Consider the following 17,741-nt stretch of genomic DNA (forward strand, 5'->3'; position numbering starts at 1 on the left):
CGTGCCCAGTTTGGACTGTGTCAGAGAGCGACCTCAGACGGGTGTCCCTCTGTTAGACTTGGCGTGGCTTGGCGGCGCCGAGACACACTCGCGGGGGCGCTGACTGGGCTGCCTGCACGAGCCTCGGCTGGCGTGCCTGTGTGTGTGTGTGTCTGGTGAGCAGCTGGCGGCCGCGGTGCCAGAATTAGCCCCTGGAGAGGCGCGCCGCGCTGCCGGAAGTCCGCTCCGTTTATTTGGGGCCCGGCGTGGCTGGAGCAGAGCAGAGCAGAGCAGAGCAGAGGCGGTAGTCGGCGATGGCCGTCGGCCGGCTGCTGGTGGTGGCGAGCGCGCTGGCCGCGGCGGCGGCTGTGGTGGGCGGCGCGCCCGCCCCCGCCCCGGCCCCGGGGCCGGCAGACACGGAGACGCAGCACGCCATCTGCGTGGTGACCAGCGAGGGCGCCGTCGCCACGGCCAGGGCCACCATCACGCGCGCCGTCAACACCTCCTGCAGCGCCGGTGAGTGCTGCGCGGCGGGGTTCCACAAGGCGACTCCGCGGAAGCCGCGAGGCCTACACAGACACCGGTGAACAGACCAGTTCCGAGAGTTTCGATTCGCGAGACAATTTCTCTGAGCCCTTTACAAACGATTACTACGCGTGCTCCACCTTCTCTAGTGACGATTCGATCCGGCCCCTTCCTTTGCGCCGGTCTCTCGGAATGTGTCGTAGCACTCGTGGCTTTTTTCTCCATTGCAGCTTTTACCCGGTACTCGGTAGAAAATCGCCGAACTGGCTCAGTGGATTCACATTTAGTAAATTCGAAGACACGCGTACTGTTCCACTGTACGCTACATTCCGGTACACCTGTCACGTAGTGCTCCGCGCGTCTGCCGCGGTGCGTTTACGAATCGAAACTTGCCGACTATCTACTGACCTGTGTCATTTTTCTTTGTCTCGTAGTTTTCGTGCAGCGGTCTTCTGAAACTCTGTAGGTGCTCCACATAACCCTTCACGTCAGTAGGAATAAAAAAGAGGTGACACGTGCAGTCTTCGAAGAGTTTGCGGCTGAAGGTACCGTGGACTCGTGACGGTATTTTCTAGGAGAGGCATTTGAGTGCTGGTGGGAATGAAGAGGATGTGATGAGAGAAACGACGGGTCACACGTACTGGGAATGGTCGAGAGGCGGGGTGTAGATCCTAGGGTCGCAGTTATAGAGGAAAAGGGTGGGCTGCAGCCTTTATTTGGAACAGAAAAAATAGGGTAGGCCATAGTTGGGAGGACAGCCGGACATCACACAGTCTGGGACAGGAAAGTGTGTCTGTGTGAAAATCTTATAGGACCTAACTGCTAAGGTCATCAATCCATAGGCTTACACACTACTTAACCTAAATTATCCTAAGGACAAACACACCCACCCATGCCCGAGGGAGGACTCGAACCTCCGCCGGGACCAGCCGCACAGTCCATGACTGCAGCGCCTCAGACCGCTCGGCTAATCCCGCGCGGCTCTGGAAAGTGGTGAGAATTACTCCAGGAAGGACACAGGGTGTACAGAGACATAAAAGAGGGCAGGACACGGTGACAGAGGCTCGGTGCCAGTTCCCGAGTGTAGGGGACACGGTGTAGCGTTGTCAGTCTACTTTGCGCGATACGCCAGGTAGGGAAAGGTACACTGGGTGTTTCGGAACGTCTGCGAACTTTTATTGACTGGTACAGGAGTGGGGAGGGGAAGGGCACACTGACGCAGAAAGTGAGATGGAGTGCGTGGTATTCCAGTATTAGTGGGGAGTGTTTAACTCGAGAGGGGTGGAGGTCTGTGCAACATCTGCGTATGTGCGGGCAGTGCAGGTCCCGGTCTCACAGCTGTGGATGATTGTTGAGCGAGAAACGAGTCGATATTATATCATTTCTAAGTTTACAGTGGAATTGCTCAGCACGTCATATCGTATTTGGGGCGATATGAAGTGAGAAAATCGTGTAAAATTAACATTATGACTTCAGATTTGTTGGAAGGGCTGTGGGTAAATTCAAAAGATCTGTAAAGGAATTCACACGCAAGTGGCTGATGTGATCAATCCTAGAGTATTAATCTAATGTTCACGGCCCTTATCAAATAGTCGCAACAGATATAGGACACATTCAAAGACACGCTGTTATGACTGTAACAACTTAGCAATTTCCATAACAAACGGTAACAGAAATGCTCTAGAAACTTAAACGGGAATCCTGAGAAGAAATTATCTCAAAATTCTGTTTGAATAAATTCAGAGAATCTGTGTTCAGGAAAGACCGTGGGACCAAAATGCTACCTTCGATGTTTGAGGGGGTGCTGAAGGAAAGACCGTGGGACCAAAATGCTGCCTTCGATGTTTGAGGGCGTGCTGAAAACTAATGCCTCCGAATTTTTTATTCTGTTCTCAATATCAGTGGAAGTATTATATGTCATGCATATCTCTTGACCAACTTTGCCGCTTCGCTGACCCAGGTTGCAACCTTCTGCTGCTGGGGTCTCCGAACTGTGGTGCATAACATGGCAGTGTGTATCGTAACTGTGATGGTGCGTGAGAAAGAGCGTGCTGTGTTCGAGTTTCGAACCACAGAAACTGTGCCTCCAATTGAAAGCCATAGAAGAGCAAAAGCTGTGTACCGTGATGGGTGCATCGACATCAGCAACGTGCGAAACTGGGCTGTTCGTGTTCGTAATGGTGGTAAAGCTGGTGCTGACCTCAAAGCATTTAACAGAGCTCGGAGTGGACGACCACATACACTATGTCACCAAAAGTATCCGGACACCAACAAAAACACACGTTTTTTATATTACGTGCATTGTGCTGCCACCTACTGCCAGACACTCCATATCAGCAACCTCAGTAGTCACTAGACATAATGAGAGAGCCGAATGGGGCGCTCTGCAGAACTGACGGACTTCGAATGTGGTCGGGTGTCACTTGTGTCATATGTCTTTATGTGAGATTTCCACACTCCTAAACATCCCTAGGTCCACTGTTTCCGCTGTGATAGTGAAGTGGAAACCTGAAGGGACGCGTACAGTACAAAAGCATACAGGCCGAACTCGTCTGTTGACTGACAGAGACCACCGACAATTGAAAAGGGTCGTAATATGTAATAGGCAGACAACTATCCAGACCATCACCCAGGAATTCCAAACTGCATCAGGATGCACTGCAAGTACTAGGACAGTTAGGCGGGAGGTGAGAAAACTTTCATTTCATGGCCAAGCGGCTGCTCATAAGCCACACATCACACCAGTAAATACCAAACAACGGCTCATTTGGTGTAAGGAGCGTAAACACTGGACGATGGAACAGTGGAGAAACGTTGTGTGGAGTCACGAATCACGGTACACAATCTGGTTATACGGTGGCAGGGCGTGGGAATGACGAATGACCGGTGAAGTCATCTGCCAGCGTGTGTAGTGCCAACACTAAAATTCGGAGGCGGCAGTGTTACGGTGTGGCCGTGCTTTTCATGGAGGGAGCTTGCACCCCTTGTTGTTTTGCGCCGCACTATCACAGCACACGCCTATATTGGTTTTTTAAGCACTTTCTTGCTTCCTACTGTTGAAAAGCAATTTGGGGATGGCGATTTCATCTTTCAACGCAATCGAGCACCTGTTCATAGTGCACGGGCTGTGGTGGAGTGGTTACACGACAATAACATCCCTGTAATGGTCTGTCCTGCACAGAGTCCTCACCTGAACACCTTTGGTCCTTTTTGGAACGCCGACTTCGTGCCAGGCCTCACAGATTGCCATCGATACCTCTCCTCAGTGCAGCACTCCGTGAAGAATGGGCTGCCATTCCCCAAGAAACCTTCCAGCACATGACTGAACGTATGCCTGCGAGAGTGGAAGCTGTCATCAAGGCTAAGGGTGGGCCAACACCATGTTGAATTCCAGCATTACCGATGGAGGGCACCACGAACTTGTAAGTCATTTTCAGCCAGGTGCCCCCATTACTTTTGATCACATAGTGTATGTCAACCAACGAGGCTCACTGGAGCAGAGAAAAACATTTGATAACACGGACCCAGCTCTCAGTTAAGTGTGGCATTTCATGAGAGCATGTACAGGCCACCATTTCAGAAATCTGGCACAGAAAACTGGGTGCAATGTGAGTGCCTCAAATGCTCACTCCTGACGTGAAACGGAGGAGGTTGGACATCTGTCAGCAATTTCTTTTGCATTTTGAACATGATGGTGGTGGATCCATAAACAATATTGTGAAAGGATCACCGACGCCAAAAAAGTTCAATACCATGCCATCAGCACACAAACCCATGCTCACAGTGTTATGTGATGTTCAAGATGTGGTACATTTGGAATTACTGCCTAAAGGCACAAGACTCAACCATAAACTCTACAAGGTACTGCGAGACCTTCAGAAAACTGTAAGCATGAACTGTAAGAGTTCATCCACTCGTGGGGCACCTTCTCATTCAGAATAACAATGCCAGACCACACACACGCACAGTGTCATCTGTAACTATCTGACGCCTCGGGTTCACTATCATCGATCATCTTCCACACAGTCCTGACCTGACCCCATCTGATTTTTATCTGTTTCCAAAACTTAAAAGAACACTGCCGAGCACTTCACTTAGATAGCGATGAAGTTGTGGAAGAGGAGATGAGGTTGTGGCTCTGTCAACAGAGTCAGACGTTCTACAGTGACAGTATCAACAAACTGGTCTCTCGTTGGGAGAAATGTGTTGGTCGTCAAGTTGGCTCCACTGAGAAATGGTGTGAAGAGTAATGACGCAGGTTGTTAATAAAGTTTGTTTTATTTAAAAAAGCTTTAAGAGTTTTCTCATTAAAAATATGGAGATATTACTTTTCAGCATGTCTTCATATATCTCGCATGGGGAACATGAGAATAAGGTAAGAGAGATTATTGTGCTTACAGAGGCACGTAGCCAGTAGTTATTTTTCCCTCGTTCGATATGCATGTAGAATAGAAAAGGAAATCGATAGTATTTGTACAAAGTACCCTGTGACACGTACTCGTGCCTTGTGGAGTATGTATGTAGATGTAATCCCCATACTTGTCTAGTTTATAGTTTTAGCTGTTTCTCTCTATTACAGTTTCTCTTTTGCATAGTTAGTACCAGTAAAGCACAACCAATCCTGATTCTTTAATGAATTGAACTCCTATGTATAAAACAACATCGAATGTTTGAGTACTTTATAAAAGAATTGATTTGTCAAAAATTTGGGGTTAAAATGCACAACTTCTATGGTTAAAGATGAAAGACCCTAATCAAGTGTAAAACACTGAGAAGAAGTGGGTGTATGTCAGTGTCACTTTGTACACATACATACACTCCCGGAAATTGAAATAAGAACACCGTGAATTCATTGTCCCAGGAAGGGGAAACTTTATTGACCCATTCCTGGGGTCAGATACATCACATGATCACACTGACAGAACCACAGGCACATAGACACAGGCAACAGAGCATGCACAATGTCGGCACTAGTACAGTGTATATCCACCTTTCGCAGCAATGCAGGCTGCTATTCTCCCATGGAGACGATCGTAGAGATGCTGGATGTAGTCCTGTGGAACGGCTTGCCATGCCATTTCCACCTGGCGCCTCAGTTGGACCAGCGTTCGTGCTGGACGTGCAGACCGCGTGAGACGACGCTTCATCCAGTCCCAAACATGCTCAATGGGGGACAGATCCGGAGATCTTGCTGGCCAGGGTAGTTGACTTACACCTTCTAGAGCACGTTGAGTGGCACGGGATACATGCGGACGTGCATTGTCCTGTTGGAACAGCAAGTTCCCTTGCCGGTCTAGGAATGGTAGAACGATGGGTTCGATGACGGTTTGGATGTACCGTGCACTATTCAGTGTCCCCTCGACGATCACCAGTGGTGTACGGCCAGTGTAGGAGATCGCTCCCCACACCATGATGCCGGGTGTTGGCCCTGTGTGCCTCGGTCGTATGCAGTCCTGATTGTGGCGCTCACCTGCATGGCGCCAAACACGCATACGACCATCATTGGCACCAAGGCAGAAGCGACTCTCATCGCTGAAGACGACACGTCTCCATTCGTCCCTCCATTCACGCCTGTCGCGACACCACTGGAGGCGGGCTGCACGATGTTGGGGCGTGAGCGGAAGATGGCCTAACGGTGTGCGGGACCGTAGCCCAGCTTCATGGAGACGGTTGCGAATGGTCCTCGCCGATACCCCAGGAGCAACAGTGTCCCTAATTTGCTGGGAAGTGGCGGTGCGGTCCCCTACGGCACTGCGTAGGATCCTACGGTCTTGGCGTGCATCCGTGCGTCGCTGCGGTCCGGTCCCAGGTCGACAGGCACGTGCACCTTCCGCCGACCACTGGCGACAACATCGATGTACTGTGGAGACCTCACGCCCCACGTGTTGAGCAATTCGGCGGTATGTCCACGCGGCCTCCCGCATGCCCACTATACGCCCTCGCTCAAAGTCCGTCAACTGCACATACGGTTCACGTCCACGCTGTCGCGGCATGCTACCAGTGTTAAAGACTGCGATGGAGCTCCGTATGCCACGGCAAACTGGCTGACACTGACAGCGGCGGTGCACAAATGCTGCGCAGCTAGCGCCATTCGACGGCCAACACCGCGATTCCTGGTGTGTCCGCTGTGCCGTGCGTGTGATCATTGCTTGTACAGCCCTCTCGCAGTGTCCGGAGCAAGTATGGTGGGTCTGACACACCAGTGTCAATGTGTTCTTTTTTCCGTTTCCAGGAGTGTATATACCGTCAGTGGTTATGTAAATGATCAGAGCTGCAATTCTCTGTAACATGTAGAACGGCGCCACAATGCATTAGTTGTGTTACCGAGCCTGGTAGGGTGTGTCATGGCCGTCGATAGTGTCAGATGTTGAGTGATCAGTGTGAAGAAAGCAGGGGTCAATTAAGGCTTTTTCAGACTCTCTAAGGAGCTGATAATGCCATCCGACTCTATTACGCAGCATCTCTGTGTTCGGGATCACGAAAGCGTCCGATTCCACCCGTCTGCTTTGACCCATTCCGTCACCAATATGGCGGAAACGACCATTCTCAACTTCTCCAATTTGGCGCCTATGATGTCATTACATAAATATGACAATAAAAACGAAAATACATATAAAACCAACAAACACATCTCCCTCCAAAAATATAATCAAACTAACAGGACCAGCGCGGGAAATTGGGGTTTTTTGGGTGGAGACAAACTAAATATAAACACATACAGACACACACCACGATCCCAAACCACACAAAATGACGACATAAAAACACCACAAAATCCCAAAATTCCACTACGCTTACAATATCAACAGGAGTCGGCCACTTCCCTTCACCTATGTAGCTCAACCGAAATTATCGGTACCACAAAATAAAAACCAACTCACCAAAAATTATAATCACACCGCAACTATCGATACCATAAAACCAACACCTAAAACAACAAAAATTGGAATCGGACACTTCCCTTGACCTATATAGGTCAACAGCAACTCACGATACCAAAACACATAGCTACGACGACAAATTGGAATAGCTCACTTCCCATGACCTATATAGCACAAATACAACTGATGCTACAAAAAAAAATTTTGAAATATGAAAGATACATAAATGAACCACAAGTGCCAATAACAAAACATCAACCACCAACACAAGCAGTAAATAGCACCAACCCAACAACACATGAAAACCCCACCGAACATCACAACGCGCGAAAAATAGATCCAAAAAAACGACTACTCATCACATAAAAGTTCCAGTGCTACACACTAGATCAGCCACCCCAATCACACACACACAAACACAAACAAACAAACAAACAAACAAAAAACAAAAAAAAACACAACCAAAACAAACCCCCAATTCACATATTCTGCTTGCATACGCCGCATTACACTGTCTCCGCCACAAGCCCAAAACGTTGCAGAAACTTAATGATGGACAACATGTCATCTCCCATTTCAGTCTGCAGACACGCACTATTAAACTTAGAAGTCATATCCATACCTAACAAAAGAAGCCACGAATTGAATTAAACGACTTTCCCTGTGACAAACGGCAAACCAATAACATCAAACGACACCACAGTAACATAAACAAAGTTGAAACTTAATTCTTAACTCACTGAAACTAATTTACGTTCTTCTATAACAGTCACAACTGAAAAATGCACACTGCAAGCACCAACGTCCAAATGAATCCAATACACTGCATAACACGTGGACCATTCACACACCACCAGAGGACACTACCAACCGCAACAAGATGACATCTAAAAACACAACACACTCACAAACTAAGCTCCGCGCTGTCATGATGTCGTACACCACAACACCCTTACGTCACGGGTCAAAGCTGACGGGTGGGATTGATCGTCTCCGTTGACGCCTTCATTGTGGGCCTCCATTTGGATGGCTGCTCTAATTTCTGTGTGACATTCAACTGTGACAGTGGCTCAGTGTCGTAGCACACGGGAGCGTGATGGCACGCCTACTTGCCGTCAAGTTCCAGTTGACCACACCTGAACACCACAAAAGGGATCACCGTATCGTGCACCGAGCACATTGTAACCCCTTCACGTCTGCACTTGCTTTCCAAGAACAAATAATGGGCTCTCTGCAGCACTCTGTGACATCCCTCACCATTGGTCAGAGACTAGCAGTAACTGGATTAAGAAATTACCGTTCCATACTGTTAGCACCGCAAGACAAATGTCTGCTTTTGGACTGGCACCATGACTGGGAATTGTGGACAGCACACGAATGGTCTCATGTTGTTTTCAACAATGAATCCCAGTTTTGCATTGCCCCGGATGACCCAGTTCAGCGAGTATTGCGGCAACCTGCGGAGAGATCCCATTCTCCCAATGTTTCGGAAAGGCGCAGTGGTGTGTCTCCTGACATTTTGGTGTGGGGAGCCTTCTGGTATGATTTCAGGTCACTAGTACTGACTGAGTGAGCTCTGATGTCACAACGGTACACCACAGACACCTTGCATCCTCAAGTGTTACCTTTGATGTGACAGTACCATTTTTCGACAGGACAATGCTAGTCTACACGCGGCATGTGTCTCTACGAACTGTATGACTTATGTTGAGGTAATCCTGTAGCCAGCAAGATCACCAGATGTTTTCCAATAGAACATGCTGTGGTGACACATATCAACCCAGTAGAGTGATGTGTAACAGCACATCTCTCTAGCTGGTGAATGATCATCACGATGGGTGAAACCTTTTTTTGGTAAAGTTGTTCCCAAACTTTCTGAGTTAGTAGCCATGGGTGCAATTAGATATTATCTAGTAACCCCCGCCCCCTCCCCTCCGCCCATGGCCACCAAAATTTGCATCTAACTAAACTTTAGAATAAAAGAGATTTTTATTTGAACACTTCCATTTTTAAAATAATGAAAGATACATGACATTTAGTTCTTGTAGGTAGTTTTTTTTTAATCAAGAGCTAATGATTCAATGGATGATTGGTACCACTTATTTCAAGTAACATTTTTTCATAGAATGATGAGGCAGTTCTCAGTGGATCACAATGCTTTCCCGGGAAGAAAACTGACTGTCCACACTTGTTCCAAAACACACTCCCTCTGCACCACTTCTCTCTCTAATGACACTCACTTCACACGACACATGCAGCACCCCCCTTTAAAAATCGATCAAATTAAAATGTGTGCACTATACTTAGGTCTGCTTTTTGTAAATTACTTGACTGTTGGACTCCATGCTTCTGAACTGGCAGAAATTGGAGGACTTCAGCTGCTTTGTGTCTGACCACTGCCACTACTACTACCTCTACTACTACTACTACTACTACAGATACTGCTACTGCTAATAATAATAATAATAATAATAATAATAATAATAATACAGTGTAGGCCCTACAGCTGTGTAGCAGAGCAGGTATGAGCACAGGTAAACATCAGCTAACAAATCATTTCTGGTGAGCAAGCTTCCCAAAACACCATGACAGGAATCAAGAGATGCTGCAGGATCTTGGTAGCCCTCATTTGTGTTATCAGTATGGGCTTGTGATATGACAATGCCATAACCATTGACTGTTTAACAATAGCATAGCTATGAGCATTCAGTTCAACCAACCTCCCACATGTGTTAGGCAAATGGACTAGATCATGACATAACTTGATTCTGATCACGTCACATAAAATTGGTGGGAGACTCAGCCAATGGGAGTGCAGTAACATGGTAGGAAACCCAATGGACCAATAAGATTCAATATCCTCCTCCTCCCTCTTATCATCCTACAGAACTAGCTAGGCTGTGTATAAGCCCCTTCCTTCAATGTCTGAGCATCATGCGGAGAGATTTAGGTTTGTTGTAAACAACAGTTATCTAATGAAAAGGTTTGGAAATAAAAACAGTGATATTACAGATTAACTTTATGGTTTACTACAAATAATTTTGATTCTGCAATTTATTTTTATAATTATTTGTTGCTGTTTGTCAACAATTTTTAACAATTATTGACAATGCTATTTGTTATACACACAGTTTTTTATACAATAATTGTATATCTTTATGACTAAAGGGTACAAGATCATAAGAACTATATATCCCATTATCTGTCTATTTACATTTTTCATTCTTATTCCTTTCTTCACTTAATATAGACAGTATTTACATTTTCTCTCAATATCTAGAATATTTACATTTACGCAATCATTTCTGTTCATTTCTTTTCTTATACGGAATATATACATGCAACTATGACACTCGGCCATCCACCTATTCTACACATACTCATACTCACCTGTAGACATCAACTATTTACAAATAAATACACAGCCACACACTTAATCACCTCAATGAATAGTGGGAGCACAGGACGGTGCCGATCCCATCCCCATAGATGAACCATTTTTCACGACAGGACAGCCCCGCTTTCTGCGGTAGTGCACTACGTACCTCATGGCCTCTTCATGGGAAGATTATCTAGCACAATACATGTGGAGCTGCACCAACACCCTCAAGGAGTCACACCTTGCACATTTCAAATGTGAGAGCTTGTGAACCCACACGATCCACATCCTGCACATATGTGGCACGTGTAAATCACCACAATCTGCGAACCGTTCACCTCATCTTTCATCACGCTGATAGCCTTCCCGTTTCCAGGTGTTACGCCAAAAGGATTGTCGGCTATGTACCCAGATGTGTTGAATGTTTCCAGATTGTACCTAATTACTTTATATGGATCACAGCATTTCACCCAGAAGATGAAACTGTTTGCATCCATACAAAGTAACTTAAGGACGGAGAAGTTTGATTTCACAAACTCGTAGTAAAAGCAATACATGTAGAGTTTGGGGAGGTTCACAACATGCACTGGTGTCCAAAATTAAAACAACAAACCATTATTTCCCTGTCCTGTGCCTAATTCATGATATAATCACACAAACCACCAGAAGCCCATGCGATCTTGTTCTACATGGAAGATGGCATTCCGGTCAACAGATAACCGTGCCAGTGATGACATCAGAACTCCTATGAAACAAGGTAGTGTTTGCTGGGTAGTCCCACAACAATCGCCATGTACACAGTCACAGAAGGTGCAGTATGGCACAGAGAAAATGCCTACCAGACTCTCTGTGGGAGAGTGCCTTAGAAAGAACGGAAGCAGGACAGTCGCAACAAACTGATGGGGCCCGATGGCTTAGTGTGAATTGTTCTGTTGTTTCTCAGATGTGGCAACAGTTTATAGAGACCAAAACTGTATACTGAAGACTAGGCCAGGGCTTAACACATGTGACTTCAGAAGAGAGGACTGTAATTTGGCCGTAAGAGTACAACAGTACCACCTTAGTGCCATATAGCAAGTGCCATGTGAGCTCGCAGAATCCACTGGACATGTTATATTGATACAAATGGCGTGCAGAAGGCTTCGGCAGAGTGGCCTTTATTGTCAGAGACCTGCTGTATGTCTGCTGCCTCTGATGCATCTTCATAGAAGGGAACACCCAGAGTGGAATCATCAACATGACACCTGGGCAGTCAAACAGTGGACCAATGTTGTTTTCACAGACGAGTCTCAATTAAGTCTGGAGATTGATTCTTGACGGATTCACATCTGGAGGGAATGTGGAACATGATTTCGGGAACCAAACATTGTGAAAAGAGACCGATATTGAGGAGGATCCGTAATAGTGTCAGCAGGGATTATATTTACCTGGAACATTGCTGGAGGTTTCTGTGGTGTAGAATATAACACGGTTTGATCCCCAGCATTATCAACAGCTTAGGAACGGAATCATTTTGTGGAACTAGATGCTACACACATAGCGTCAAATTGCTGTGCATGTAATGCAAGTTGGTGGGATTCATGAAACTGTACAGGTAAATTGGCAGGGTTTAACTGCTGTCAGGTATCATGACGAGATCTCAGGACCTCATCTGCAGTTGTTGTGAGGTGGTGTGGGCCCAAACATCGTATTGATGGCTGATAATGTTTGACCTTATAGTGCACAGGTGGTTGATGTCTTCTTGGAAATGGAAGACATTACATGCATGACGTGGCCTGCTCACTCTTCCAATTTGAATCCTGTAGAACATGTCCGGGATGCATTAGGCGGATAGCTTGCATCTTGGCACTATCCACCGACCACTCTCCAAGACTGTGGGCAGCGCTGCAGAAAGAATGGGCGTTATTGCCTCGACATGAAACGGATGACGTCATTCACAGGACACCCCTTCATTGTGGGGCCGGTATTGCTGCCAGAGGGGGCCACATTCCGTGTTCAGCATATTAACCAGTTGTTAGAATGTGTGTGCAAATCCGTTACGTTAGAAAGAGAAGAACATTTCTGTCTACTGTTATGCATGTTGCAGTTGTTTACATTCTGAATTCTCTGCATTGTTTCTACTTTGCTATCAGCGGTTTACACTGTTTTGTGGCAAAACCAAAACAATATTGCCAAATTTCTGTTTGTTTCTTTAATTTTGGACACCAGTGTACATACCGACACAGGCAGGTTTCATGAACTGTACTGACATATTGGCCATCTTTGCAGTGACTAGATCTTCATTGAAGATTGTGGACCATTTGAAACTAGGCGTGATAATGTAATCTCTTGCAGCATAATGCCCATCCTACTGGTAAACTAAATGAGTTTCACAGCTGTCTCTAAATTATTCCATGATTTTTCCGGAAACTGAATTGTTCATTAATTTGTAAACTTTTTTTTCAAAATCACACATTGTGTGAGCCTTACTTTAGTGTTTAAATCAATGTACTCCTTCAAGCAGCAATGCTCCTTAAAGAAGATGCCACAGGTGTTACTAAGAGGTTCCATCACCAACTTGGGACATTGCTGGAGGTTTCCGTAGTGTAGAATACAATGCAGTTTGATCCCCAGCGTTATCAACAGCTTAGGAATGGAATCATTTCATGGAACTAGATGCTACACACATAGCGGCAAAGTGCCGTGCGTGTAATGCAAGTGGGTGGGATGTTCCAGCTCTACCTCCAGGACATATCCTTCACTAGCATCTGCAACCACATCATGGATCTTGATTTTGCCTTTGGCCATCCATCGGAACCCTCTATATGGTAGACTTTGTTGCATGGCTGGTGGGTAGATGTTGTTTACATGCAAGTAAAGGATGTAATTTAAATCCTCAGGTGACCTGTACTTACACTCAATCACACACAGATTTTTGCTTTAGCATACCTCCACACACACTGGCAAAGTTCATCACAAATACTGCATTTGAAGAACAGACTGTCAACATTGGTACCAGTTCCATGCTGACTAAGGTGACCATATTTTCTAGACTCAAATTTGGGACATAACATATTTCCTAGGCCCAAATCCGGGACACATTAAAAATTTTGCAAAATAGGCTATATATATTTATTTATTTATTATATGAGAAGAAGGTTTCAATTAAATGTAATAAATACGAAATATCAATCAAATTTGTTACAAAGAAAAGCACATTTACATTTTATTAATACCTTCTAAGATGAATGAGTGTGATCAGGGCAGGGACAATTTGTCATACCCTATTGTCAAACAACTAAAACTAATAATAAAATATACCGATACAGGTGAAATGAATGACAAATTGGGTCATGATTGTTAATTTTGGGACAAACAGGCATCCCAAATTACCTTTGAAAAAATTTGGGACAGACACACAAGAATCGGGACTGTCCCGAAAAAAACGGGACGGATCGTCACCTTAACGCTGACACACATTTTTCTTAACATTTTGTCCTACAAAATCCCTGTCATAGTGTAACATAAGGCAGATCCAGATAGTATGTGCCCATATATATTCTCCAGAACCTCTCAAAATTGTCTGCGAGGTGTACAGCTGTGTTCATGAGTAAACTTGCATGTTACCCTAAACCAGGTATGCCAAACGCAAAGATTCCCCGCATGCCTATACTCTGCATCCATAATGGCAGTGCCTGTTAGTGTACTGGAGAATGCAGTTATGTTCGGCAATGTGATTTTGTGATCCCTCTATTGAATTCAGGTATTCCTACAGGAAGATTCCCTTATTTGTCACAAGCTGAAACATTGCATGGTTTAGATATGTAGCTCTTGATGACATACATGTCCTTCTGACACATCATCTCAGCAAGTTTCTGAAGAAATACATGCACAGGCAGGATGCAGAGAGTTACTTTTGGCATGAATTTCTTAGAAAAAGAAACATAATTTTCAATAGCATCAGGAATGACACTAATTTTATCATCCTTCAGACTGAAATCACCAAGCACTGAACGACAAAGTGGTCATCGAATTGTAAAAGAAAATGGATGTCTGCCATGCCAGTTGCTATTTTACATAAATTGCATGTGATGAGAGGTGCACTGTTGAAATTCTCTGTTAGATGACAGTGGTCTCTACACAGAGTTTTAAATTCTTTGTATAATGGCAGCCCAAAAATATAATACTCAACTGCTTCTCATACAAGGCATCATTCTCCTGTGAGTTGGTCATGGGGATGTTGTTGTGATACAGCCCACTAATTTCTAATGTAGGTTTTTCAATCTCAGTGAAAACCATCTTGCAGAGCTACCCAGATGTATGACTCAAATTTCTTGAGATATGAATCATACAAGCATACAACTTGATACAATGCTGCATATGGTATGTGCCATTCTCTGGGGGTTGTATGGAAGGCAGAGAGGTCACTTTCACTATGCACCACATGAGTTACGAAGCGCTTGCAGTCTGCATAAACAATGAAGGAACACCACTGCTGGTGATAGACATTCTTAAACTGTATGGTATTTTTATCCTCAGTAAGGATTTCCGGTTCCTGGCTCAAGTAAATTATGAAATGTCTTTCTAGATACAATTCCTGGTAAATGAGATGAGACATTTATGAAAAAAATACCTTGGACATTGTTTTATACTCAATTGTCCCCAAAAGAGCCAGTACCCTCAGATTAGACCAATGTTGTTATGGGACTTACATTGCGATCTACAACAAAGTAGGCAGGGGTTCTGCTGCTGTTGCCAGGTCCAAAGAGATGTAAAAGCAACATCTGACGCCATGTAGGTTCATGTCAATTGTGAGACAGTACAGGGTGCAGCTGGGTTGGCACATTGATGTTGGTAACAGAGCCAGCAGTGGTGATCAAAGGAAACACATCACTGACGAACCAGTTGAGGAGGTGGAGCTCTTGGTGCAGGCCCTGTCCACACAAAGCTTACATCTCATCTGAAAAACAAGAAAAATGACTAAGTATCATGCCAATTCTTTAAAAAAATATATGTATGCAGGCATATACAGTATTGTACTCAGTTTCTAAATTAACAGCATCCGAATAAGTCACATCATATTTGCAGCGATGTCTTATAATATTACAGGGTGGTGCAGGGAAACGGGAAATTTCGAAATAACGTCATTTCCATGAATAAATTCATAAAACTAGTAATTTATTAACGAAAGTGAATGTATTCAGTATGCCATTATTCAGTATGTCTTTATAATCAAAATGTCCAAAAGTGTCTCTTTACTTTTTAATGATGACATTGGAAAGATGTGCTCCCATTCGGCGTTCACACTCTAACAGCCTGTTATTAAAACTCTGGAATGCGCAGTGTAGCAAATCTTGGGGAATGGCAGTGATTTCATTTTCAATGTTCTCCTCCAGTTCATGGATTGTTGCAGGACGTGTACAGTACACCTTGCCTTTAAGATATCCCCACAGGAAGAAGTAGCACACACTAAGATCAGGGGATCTTGCAGGCCATGCAATGTCGCCGTTACGTGAAATAATGCATCTTCCAAACAATTGACGAACTGTTGCCATTGATTGTCGAGCAGTGTGTGACGTGGCTCCGTCCTGCTGAAACCACATGTTTTTGATGTTAAGATTAAGCTCGTACAGTCTCGGTGTAAAGAATGTTTGAAGCATTTCAACATATCGAGCGGATGTTACTGTCACTGCACTACCATCCTCACGTTCAAAAAAATAAGGGCCGATAACACCATGACATGATACAGCACATCATATTGTGACCTTGGCGCTATGTAGTGGTCGCTGGTGAAACTCACAAGGATTGTCCTGTGCCCAATAACGAAAATTCTGTTTGTTCACGAATCCATTCAGGTGGAAGTGGGCTTCGGCTGATATCCATAAGTTGCCAAGGAAATTCGCGTCCTCGTTGATTTTAGCCAATATCTGGCTACTAAACTCCATACGTGATGCTGGGTCTCGTTCATGTAAGTGTTGCACAATCTGCAACTTATGGGCATGGAAGTCTAATTCGTGCAGCATTCTTTGTAAGCTTCATCGCTTAATCCCTAGCGAAGATGCATGCTGTCGAACGGAGCGGCGAGGACTTGTCTCAATTGCAGCTCTAGCAGCTGCAATGTTCTCTGGGGTACCTACCATTGGAACGCCACCTGGAGGTTTCTTTTTCAAGGCAGATCCTGTTTCTTCAAAATTACGCACCCACGTTGTAATTGCATGCGCAGATGGGACACGTCCATCACGTCCAAGCTGGTAATGCTGTCGAAATGTTTTCTGCGCATCAGTCGCACTATCACCATTTTTGTAAAACACTCTCACAGCTACTGCACTTTCCACACCAGTCCAATTCTCCATCATTACTAAATGGCAATGCATTCACATCAATTGTGCAAAGTTTCGAACATCTGCCGGTGCTACAGTGCTTCCAACTGTAACGTTCAAAATTTCCCATTCCCCTGCGCCACCCTGTATATCCTACCAATTCATCGCAATATTATCGTTGAGTGGGTCGAGAAACAAAGGTCCATGTTAAACCTGAGATGATCCAGGGCACAGCTGCATTGGCAAATGAGCTGGTATCATCAGCCCATACCATACTGATGATGTTGGCAAACCAGACTGTGGTAGTATTTGTAGGTGCAGCGAATACATTGTAGACAAACTGGCCTGGGGCAATGAATGCAACATCACCTTGTCAGGCTGTGGAGTAGTTGTCGCACGCGGATCTTCAAGTGTGCTCACATCCATCATGTCTGAAACAAGAGAAGAAGAAGACAAGAAGACGAAGAAGAAATTAATCATCAGAACGCAGCTATAGCAAATACACACCTGCAAAGAAAAAAATTTAAATACATGCCTACTGGAGTCAAATCAAAGTCCTATTGGTGCTGTTGATGTTTCTACTAGCAAGTCTCAGGCAGGAATGACTTCTTGCACATTCCTTTGCTTATATCAACCACTGGGAAATGAGTATTCATGTCTTTGGTCACATGGTTATAG

At 45.0% G+C, this 17,741-nt stretch overlaps 1 protein-coding gene across 1 annotated transcript in view; it reads left to right on the top strand.

Annotated features, from left to right (window-relative positions):
• The first annotated feature begins 293 nt into the window (after nucleotides 1-293).
• Nucleotides 294-17,741, top strand: part of LOC126416542 (uncharacterized) — a 121,520-nt gene continuing 104,072 nt past the window's right edge. Inside the window, exon 1 of the mRNA XM_050084287.1 lies at nucleotides 294-495. Within this exon, the coding sequence (XP_049940244.1) occupies nucleotides 294-495 (202 nt within the window). The remainder of the gene's footprint in view (nucleotides 496-17,741) is intronic.

This window comes from Schistocerca serialis, chromosome 8, assembly GCF_023864345.2.
Source record: "Schistocerca serialis cubense isolate TAMUIC-IGC-003099 chromosome 8, iqSchSeri2.2, whole genome shotgun sequence".
Lineage (NCBI taxonomy): Eukaryota > Metazoa > Arthropoda > Insecta > Orthoptera > Acrididae > Schistocerca > Schistocerca serialis.